The sequence below is a fragment of the Artibeus jamaicensis genome, unplaced genomic scaffold, assembly GCF_021234435.1.
Source record: "Artibeus jamaicensis isolate MK-2021 breed Jamaican fruit bat unplaced genomic scaffold, CSHL_Jam_final contig_1255, whole genome shotgun sequence".
Taxonomy (NCBI): domain Eukaryota; kingdom Metazoa; phylum Chordata; class Mammalia; order Chiroptera; family Phyllostomidae; genus Artibeus; species Artibeus jamaicensis.
Genome location: NW_026521245.1, coordinates 35906 through 46074, shown reverse-complemented (window position 1 = coordinate 46074; position 10169 = coordinate 35906). Strand labels below are relative to the sequence as shown.

Genomic DNA, 10169 nt, shown 5'->3' with positions numbered 1-10169 from the left:
GCACGGATTTTGGAGGGAGAACAAATATGAAGAAGTCCTGAACCACATGGGAGATGTGCCACTCAGAGCTCTCACTGGTGTTGCTGTGACCCATCATAAGAGAACAAGATGGTGTAACCAGACATGATGTCACGGACTCACTGATACTGTAGCCCATGGTCCATGAAGTGCATCAGCAGGGTTCTTTCAGATGCACAGCTCAGTCCAAAGGAAAGCTCTTAGCTGGGTGAGGCAGCATCACCCCAGAGCCACCAGGGGGCGCTGCGCTCCACCTTCCTGCCTTGTGATGGGTTCCTGGGCCCCCTGGGTTCCTCTCCCATATGCGTTCTAACAACCCTCAGTTCAGCACTTCCTCCCAGTTGCAGCCCAGGTTTCCCCACAGCAGAGAACGGCTTTCAACCCTAGTGTCTCAGACAATTTCCGAAGGAGGCTCAGAGCTCCCTGCAGAGGTCAGGAACCCTGCAAGCAGTGGCGAGGGCCCAGTGTGTTCACCAGGACACTCATGGTCAAGGCTGTGGTCCTTCACTGTCATATATTCTGATTACATGTCTGGCTGGTCCAGTTCCCCCTTATTTTAGGGACAGTCATTCCTACTAACTTCTGGAAACTGATGTTATTTATAATATTGAGATATTTCAATTACCTCTCCAAAGATTTATTTTTACCTTCAATTTTAGATTCTTCTCCTTTCAAGATGTAACCTATATACTTATATAATTGTCTCTATTGCATCCAATACTCATTTGGTTACTATACACATACAGTATTTTAGTAGGAATCATTTTATCTTATGTAAATTGAGCATCATGAACACAATGATGAGAATAAAAAGTACATTTAAATTTCATTATCAGTTGACTGTCAATTAAGAAATAAATATGAAATTACACTTTTGATTTCATAGTGTGATGAAAACAACAGAGGGCATTATCTTCACCAAATACTGAAACAATGTCATCTCTTGCCACCTTCCCTCCCCCCAAGTCTCCCTCCTTCCTGTCCATTCCCTCTGCTCCACAGGGGACGGTGGGGACCCCGGTGGTTAAATGCCCCCTGGTGTTCACACCAACTAGTCTAGGCACCATGTGAATCTCTCCTTTTGTTTCTAACTATCAGGCATATTTTTCTTATTTTGTTATAACCCTTGTTTGTTGGGATAAATCTCGTAATTTGATGGCGATGCTGTTGCCTTTCTCCTCAAAGCCTGCAGCCATGTGGAGGACACTCTGGGCACTATGACTGCAGGGAGCTGAGGGGAGCTGGCACCCACACCTGGGGGACAGCTACTGCCCTGGTCCCCTGACTGCTGCACCCAGAGAGCTGACAGGGCTGTGTCAGTGGGAGACTCCTGTCCCTTCACACCCCTGACACTAGCTTCCTAGTGGTCTCAGTGCTGGAGGCAGGAGACCTGCTCAGAACCCACAGGGAGGGCAGGAAGGGGTTTTACCAGAGAGGCCAGAATATGGTCAGATGGATGGGGTTAGGTTCGGAAAAAAGAAAGCCTCTGGGGCTTGTAGGTGAGACTGCACACAGGTCACTGCTCAGTCCTCCCGTTTTCCAGAGGGGAAATTAGGACTGAGGTCCCTGGTGACTTAGGGAAGCTGCTTGGGTGGAAGACATCCAGCCCAGTGCCTCACTCAGTGTCTCAGTTACTGTGCAGTCACTGCTGTGTGGAAGGCGCCAGCACCTACCTCTTTCAATATAACCCCCAGGGGACATCAGGGTGACACTGGGGCAGGAGGATAGAGGAAGCTGATTTGCATGAAGCACATTCTCCTCTTAATGGGTCTGGGAGGCAAGAAAAGGCCCCAGGGACACCTCCTATCACCCCAGGAGTCTGAGGAGGCCGTGTCCTGTGAGTGTCCCCACCATGGCCTGGACGGTGCTCCTGCTGGGACTCCTCACTTACAGCTCAGGTCAGAGGAAGGGACTCTGCACTTTTGGGGGACACACCAAAGCGCGGTCTCAGGGTGATCTTGTCGCTTATAACAACACCCATGTCTTTTCTGTTGGTTTCAGGTGTGGATTCTCAGACTGTCGTCACCCAGGAGCCATCACTGTCTGTGTCTCCAGGAGGGACAGTCACACTCACCTGTGGCCTTAGCTCTGGCTCAGTCTCTAGTAGTAACTACCCGGGCTGGTACCAGCAGACCCCAGGCAAGGCTCCCCGCACGCTCATCTATAACACAAACAGCCGCCCCTCTGGGGTCCCTGAGCGCTTCACTGGATCCATCTCTGGGAACAAAGCCACCTTCACCATCACGGGGGCCCAGCCTGAGGACGAGGCTGATTATTACTGTGCTCTCTACATGGGTAGTTACACTTACACAGTGATGTGACCCCATGGGGAAGTGCAACCAAAACCTCCTCCTGTGCTCAGAATGGCTCAGCTTTAGTGACAAGGAGAGAGAGGGTGGGAATGCTCAGCACACCGAGGGGAGGGGCTCCAGGGCCCCATTCCCATGTCCAGTGGCTCTTCTTCAAGTTCTTCCTCCAGGCTCCCCAAGGGTGTGCCCATCTGTCCCAGGTGTGACCCTGGCAGAATGGGCTTCCTGTCTTCCCCTCTGCCTAGAACCATGAGGGGGCAGAAAGCTGAGTGCAGACACATTAACCATCAGAGGGACTCAGAGCCCACACTGGCCTTTGTAATCCTGCCTGTGTTCCAGGAGCTTTAACAAGTCATCCTCTCATGTACTGATTTCACACTGTGTTTGCAGGAATGTTTTATTAGCATTTAAGTGAGAGTGTCACTGGGAGCTTGCAGGTCATGCTGGTCCCCTGACCAGGCCTGCTGGGTCAGAACTGTGTGTGTGTGAGCAAAATCTGTGTTTAAGCAAGTCACTTACACTTTTTAAAGAACACTAAAGTTTGAAAACGGCCTCTACCTTTATTATTATGAAATTATTCCTGAACACTTTTGTTTGAATTTACTCAAGTTAAATTTCGGGTCACAATCTTTCCTATATCAACCTTCCTAAATCTGGAACGTTCAGAAACAGGTTTAAAATCTCAGGTCATCGATGAAAACTGTGACTTGATTTCCTTTATTCTTGTTTTTAAATTGAAAACTACAACCACAAGTTGAGTGGATTTCCATGACTTAGGTGAATATTGATGCTCTGAGATGACACCTGTTTAGAAGGGCCTCCCAGGAACCCCCTTCCAGCCCCCGGGTCCCCCCGCTTGGCACAGGGACAGGTGAGGGGCCACAGGCGGGGTCTCCACACCAGGCTGCCTCGGGTGCCTGGCACTGGGCAGTGAGGAAAGATGCGGAGAAGGAAACTGTCCTTTTATTTACTGTTCTGACCTTTGTTAAAAAATTCTCAGAAAAACTTTAGTTCAAGTCAACACGAAATAAATTTTAAAGAAAAAAGTGTAATATCTAGCATGTTAGAAATATATGTAGTTATCTGTGATTGTTTTCTGTAGTACTTAGACATTAGAGATTCCTGAACAGGTCCTAAAAATCTAAAAGTATATATATACTGGGAATTTTATAAAATTTAAATCCAACCTGCACTTTAGTTAATGTTGTCTCACCAATGTTAGCATCTCAGTTTGTAAAAACGACACTAGTTTATCAAGACTGTAATGTTGGAAAAAACTGGGTGATAGTTATGGAAAAGTTTTATTTGCTAACATTTTGTCTGTAAGTGCAACATTTTTACAATGCTGAAAGTTTGTGAACACACACAGAGGAATGAAAACACACTCCCTTCTCCCCTGGGAGGGTGGAAGTCCAGGGCCAACCCCCAGGTAGTGCAAGGCTCCTGGGCAGAGAGACAGCCTTTCACATGCAAACCACGGCCAACTGTTGTATGTTCATGTTCATTTGTGCTCAGGAAAAAAATACAAAAATATGAATCATGTTTACCAGCCACTTTTTTATATATAAATACTCTCTGCAGAACCAGGAAAGAAAAGACTCTCATTCATCCAAGGGCTGAAAAAAAACATTAGGATTCCATTCCATGAGGATTTCAGGATTGAGTCCCTGTGAAGAGCCCCATTGTTCCCAGAGTCTCTTTAAGCATAAACTCCTGGCTGTGCAGCCAAAGCAACTCCATCTGGAACCCAACCTGCCATTTTGACTCCTGCTGCCCCTGCCCCCCCAGTAGACACAAAGACTTTGTGATCCTCTCTTGTCTTTATCTGTCTCTACTCCAGCTCTGGTGACAGAGCCCGGGTCACCTGAGAGTGATCCACCATCAGATTAAAGACACATTCCTTTCCCAGGAGGTAGGCTCACCAGTGCAGAGAAAGAGCACATAGTCTGGGGGTGGCAGTGGAAGGCACCGAGCAAATCCACGTGGTCCTGTCTCTGCCCGAGATGCACCTTGGGTGGGACCTCCCTTCATGAGCTCCTGATGGAATGATGTTGTCAGTCTCCTTGTGTGGTCTCCTGGGCCAAGGAAATGTTACATACACTGGACCTAGTCAATCAAAGCAGAAGTAGACTTGAAACCTGACAAGAAGGCAGACTTCCTACGTAGTCAAACTGGGGGAACAGAGTGGTTTGGAGTCCTTGGGTCCTTATTACCTCCTTGTAGACAGAGCAGACAGGTGAAGAGAACTCCATATTTCCAACAACTAATATACAGACAAAATGGGAGATAGATAGAGAGATAGATAGATAGATAGATAGATAGATAGATAGATAGACAAATGCTCCTAGGAGACCCTTTCCTTCTAGCAGAATAACCTGGTAATCAGATGTCCACTCAGAGAAAATCTTTGAGACTACACCCACCCATTGCCCTCCCACACTATACAATCCTGACCTACACCCCCATCCAGGGATGTCAGCTATAAGGGCCAGGGTGTGGGTCCCCATTTCCTCCCAGCACAAGCTGGCACTGTCCCTTTGCCACCTGGGACAGTGTGGGTGATTCAGGGAAGGCTGACTCCCTCCCATTAGAAATTCAACAGGCCTCAGCCAGGTAGAGCCAGTTGAAGCTGGTTAGCACTCCAGTTCTCCTACCCATGATTCTGGCCACCAGCAGGGACCTGAACTTGAACCTCACCCCTCAGCAGTGAGACTGGATGAGGGGATAGAGGCCAGAGCTAGTGTGCACTCCTGTGCCCCTTGCTTGTAACTGTGGGACCCAGTGAGGAGCTAAGCCTTGACAACCCAGTTGCATTCAGAGATCTGAGTAAGGGGTGGGAGGCAGGGGAGTGGGCCATGCAGGGACCCCCAACCCTCCTTGTGTCAGTGATGCCCGAGAGACCCAGTGGGGAACTGGGCGGCCAACCCACTGAGCACAGCAGCTCCCCTCCTCCCTGTGCTTCCCTCCCTGAGTCCACGGAGCCGGGCTGTGGGACTGACTCTCTCTAACTTGAAGGGAACCAACTGGTGACAGTCAGTGCCCCACTGTCCCCAGGAAGGTGTCAAAGCAGGGGAGTCAGTGCTCCAGCTTTGGTGGGGCCAATGGGAGCTGAACACCCGCCCATGACCTTCTCTGCTGTAGCTCAGCAGGCAGGCGGCCTGATGGAAGACAGAGGAAAGGGGACTCAGGGGCCCCTGATGTGGTCTCCCAATGGCCTGGACCCTGTAAGGAGTAACACTGGTCATACCCAGAACCAGGAAAATGAAAACTTGAAGACACCAAGAAAGTCTACAGAAACCAACGCAGAAATTATTCAAATAATTAAATTATATGACAGTTTTCTTTGGGAATAGTCATAAAATCCATGTAACCAGCAGCTACAGACATTCTTGTAAGAAATGAAAAATGAGAGAAACTCAAATAGCAGAAGACATGATAAAATGACACCAAATGGAAGTGTAGAAATAAGAAATAACAAAGATGAAATTTTATAAACCAGTAGAGGGACCAACGATACTTAAAGTTTATCAATTGTTTTATTTGTTTCTTATCTGTTTATAGATTGATTGATCATTGAAATGAAAACTGGGCTCCCATTCCTACTGCACAGCTCCCAACACCATGAGTAATCTGTGGAGGACGTCACCAGGGGGCGCTGTGGGTCTTCTCAGAGATGCAAGGCCTGAAACCAAACCAAATGCTTCTAATTCAATGGGCCCTGTGCCCACATTCCTTGCCTGAGTTAGAGTGCCAGCAGGTGCTTCCTCTCAAGGGACAGACTCAGAGCTCACAACAAACCCAGCCTCCTTCTGAGAGTAGAACTATTAACTGGGCCCAGGACCCAGATTTGGATGGTGTTTTGCGCTCCAATTTGCATAATGTCCCACCAAATACACCCCTCACCCAGGCAGCAGAGGAGGAGATAAAGGGACACCCAGAGACCAGCACCAGCCTGAGGCCAGGGGATTGGGAAAGTGCCCACCATGGCCTGGACTCCTCTCCTCCTGCTCCCCCTCCTCACCCTCTGCCCAGGTCTGTGGACGCTTCAGAGACCAGACTTTGGAGGGATCCCTCTGCCTTCACTCTTCATTCCTAACATGTGACTGTTTTCATTTCAGGGTCCAGGTCTCAGGCTGAGGTGACTCAGGAGCCCTCACTGACTGTGTCCCCAGGAGGGACAGTCACTCTCACCTGTGCCTCCAGCACTGGAGCCGTCACCAGCAGTAACTATCCACACTGGTTCCAGCAAAAATCTGACCAAGCCCCCACCACACTGATTTATGATACAAACAATAAACTCTCCTGGACCCCTGCCCAGTTCTCAGGCTCCATCCTTGGAGGCAAAGCTGCCCTGACCCTGTCCGGGGCCCAGCCTGAGGACGAAGCTGACTACTCCTGTATTGTCTGGCACAGTGACCATTGCCACAGTGTCATATGCAAAGGAGGAAGTAAGACATAAACTCTGGTTCAGCCACAGCTTTGTTTCTTCCTGTGGGTGCAAAGCTGAACAGAAGCCCTAGAAAATGTGTCTGGTGAGTGAAAGGTGTGAACCTCTGGATGTCAGAAGGCAGACCACCACCGAGACAGCCTTTGCCCCAACTCCTGCTGCTCATGCCCTTGGGTGACCCCTGCCTTGAGTGTGGGCTGCCCTGAGTGGGGACAGAGACAGAGGCTGTCAGGGGACAATGAGAAGGCATGAGCACATCCTGGCCAAGGCCCAGCAAGAGCTTGTTTGGCCTGCACTTGGACAGGGTGGTTGACAGACAAACCCTCAGTTGGAGAGCTCATCCAAACACTGTCACCGGGATGCAGAGAGCACAGGGACTTCCTGGAAGGGGGACAGAGAAGGAAATGAGTGCTCTGGAGATGTCACTCAGCAGGTCAGTGGGCGTCCCTGGGTCAGAGAGCTGCAAGGGCAGCAGCCCTGTGAGGATAGTGGCGGCCCCAGGGCTGGTCTCCTCAGTGGTGAGTGGGTGGGGAGCACAGGTGACAGGGTGTGCAATGCAAGGTGTTTCACCTTGTTTAATTTTTTTCTCTCCACTTCCCGTATTCCACTTGTCAAGCAAATTCCTTCACTCCGTCCATCCTCCCTCAGGACCCACCTCAACAGAACACGCACCACAGTGGCTGGACAACACCTGTGATGTAGAAACACTGGACCCGTGACTATGGGCGTGGGGCTCTGACCTGACCTGGAGCGTTGTCTGGACCCCAACACCACAAGGGGCACAAAGGAGAGGCTACTCCCTCCGTCAGTGTTGAGGTCCATGAGGGGCACCTCTGCCTCCATTTCCCGCAGTGCTGTCTCTGTGGGTTCTCATGTTGCTGCAGGGAGATGAGGAATATTTGTGCCAGGGAAATGAGAGAAATAAATCCTAACATTTCCGAGGCCAGCTTCTCTGGGACCTATACATGAAGAGAAAAGTCACCAAACTGTCAGGGACAGTGGACTCTGGTTATCAGCATGTGGTGGGGCTGCTTTCACAAAAAGAGGTTGAGAAATGCTGAGCTTGGCCTTGGAGATTCTCTCCTCCCTGCTTGAAATGGGAAGAGAACAGCTACAGCAACATCAAACACTTGTCCTCAGAAGGAAGTGGATTTGAGCACAGACCCCTGGAGAGTGAGGTTCTGAGCCACCCTACCAGGTAGCCACCTGGACCTGGTGATTGGAAAGGGCAGGGGAATCAGCATGGGAGGTGAAAGGAGGGGACAAGTAGCATCCTGACAGCTTGAGACCAACTCTAGCAGCAGACATTACAGTTCATCCCACAGATGAGCCCTTGCTACTTGCTCAAAGGTCCCGGGAAGAGCTGCCCGTGAAACAGATGACAGAAGTTCGTGGATCTAAGTGGTACAAGGGCGGACCATAGGGGATGGAGCACTGTCCTGCTGTGATTGTTTCTTCCAGAACTGAGTGTCCTTGCCCCATGACAGAGGGTTGCCATCCAGCAGGTCTGAGCTGACAGGTCCTGTCTCTCAATTTGGATAAGAGCCCCCCTATGATCTCCTGGGGAAAGGACACTCAGGATGTGAGCTGAAAGATGTGAAGAGTGTAATTGAATGAGACTCAGATGTTCAGGGTTAAGAAACATTTGCAAACAGGAGCCATTCGTGTTTTTTACAGACTACAGATGGGGAAGGTGAGGCAGGAGATGGGCATCAGTTCATGCTAGGAGCCCGGATACCTTGAATGAGACACTAAAGATTTTTATTTAATCATGAGGAGGCAACGATTAGGAGTTTTATAAGCAGAGAGGGGCTTCATCATATGCATACATTTAAACTATCACTGCGACAATAATGCAAAAAATTAAATGAAGCAAAGGAAACGGTGCACAGTACCAGAGGGAGATGCTGTGCAAGGCCCTGGTGAGTGAGACGGGACGTGCACTGAGCCCCCTGGGGCACTGCAGCAGGGACAGAGGACGAGGACACGCTGTGGGAGGCCCTTGAGACCAGCACTGTCCATCCTTGTGAGGCTCATGTGTCTCGTCCCTCAGGGGTCACCTCCAGATCTGAGGGAGATCACAGGTCAGTGGGGATTCCAGCCCCACAGGGACATTTGTGATGACAGTGACTCTGTTCACTGTGGGGTTTCCCACTGGTGTAGATGCTCCATGGGACCTGAGATGTTAAACGTTTTCATGTTTTGTTGCCAATGTATCTACACATTCAGAACACAGGCTGGCATGAAGGACAAACTCAAATATGTTTGTTGAGTGAATATATCTGGCACCTAAATGTGTAATATTGTAAAAGACACAGACCTGAGGCCCATGGAAAGATTTCTGCTTTCTGGGCATTTTGACATGGAGGTTCTGAGTTAGTTCTAGAGGAAGTGTGAATAGTTTGACCCCAGGTGTCAAAAGCAGGAAAGTGCCACGAATTTGAGTCCTCATGTTCTTAATTAACCATGTAGGTGAGGTACTGGTCCCAGGGCTGCACAAGGTGATGGTGCAAGAGACCAGGATCCAGGGGCCTCACACAGGGAAAATGGAGAAGCTGTGATGAGTGGTCAGGAGCTGAGTGAAGAACCACAGGGACAGGGACACAGCAGGGGAGACTGTGAGGACCACAGACAAGCTCCATGAGCCTATACAGTGCTGAGTGCGGGTCAGGTGGGTGAAAGTGCACTGGTGCCTCCCTTCACTAAGGTCCTGTGATGTCATCATTTGTCCACGCATGTTCCATAGAGAGAACCACATGGCCCATCAAACTCTAGTATCCACCTTCACATCCCAAACCCCACAAACTGCCATGATGTGAAAATTCTCGAGAAAAAGGAAGATGGGTGTGTGTGGTCTGAATCCACAGAGGAGAGGCTTTTGCAAAGCGAGGTGAGGGCAAAGCAGCCTTCAATGATGAGGTGAGAATTTCTGTCACAGTCTGGACGTCATTCCACCCAGCGTGTCGTTCCGTGAATCACAGAGCTGCACAGTGAGGACCCATCGTCCGTCCCCCACTTTCCATCAGCTCATCGATGACATCAGCCAGCCCTTGGGAACATGGAACACAAGTCAGTGAGGAGACAGTCATTGGAATTAACTGCTTTAATGCACAAGAGTTTCAGAACATTAAAAGGTATGTGCATATTGAAGAGTACACATATAGTATATGTATGACTGGGACAAATGTGCAAAATAAATATGGCAGCATATGCAGATGCTACAAATACAGAAGGAGAGCAATCAACCCTTGATGTAAATTCTTGATTTACACTGGTAAATGCTAAGTACACCCACGTGTTAGTTCCTCACAAACCCCTGGATATTCTCTGTTCCCTACCAAAATTCTAAAGCCTTGCCCTGATTTGAACATGTCACCAAGCTCACTTTCTGAAAC

The 10169-nt window shown here is 49.4% G+C and overlaps 1 gene segment (V, D, J or C); it reads left to right on the top strand.

The window, feature by feature from the left end:
- The first annotated feature begins 1802 nt into the window (after positions 1 to 1802).
- On the top strand, positions 1803 to 2354 carry LOC128627637 (immunoglobulin lambda variable 8-61-like). The segment is given in 2 exon segments: positions 1803 to 1916; positions 2020 to 2354. Coding segments are annotated over 2 exon segments (366 nt in total).
- Positions 2355 to 10169: the final 7815 nt, after the last annotated feature.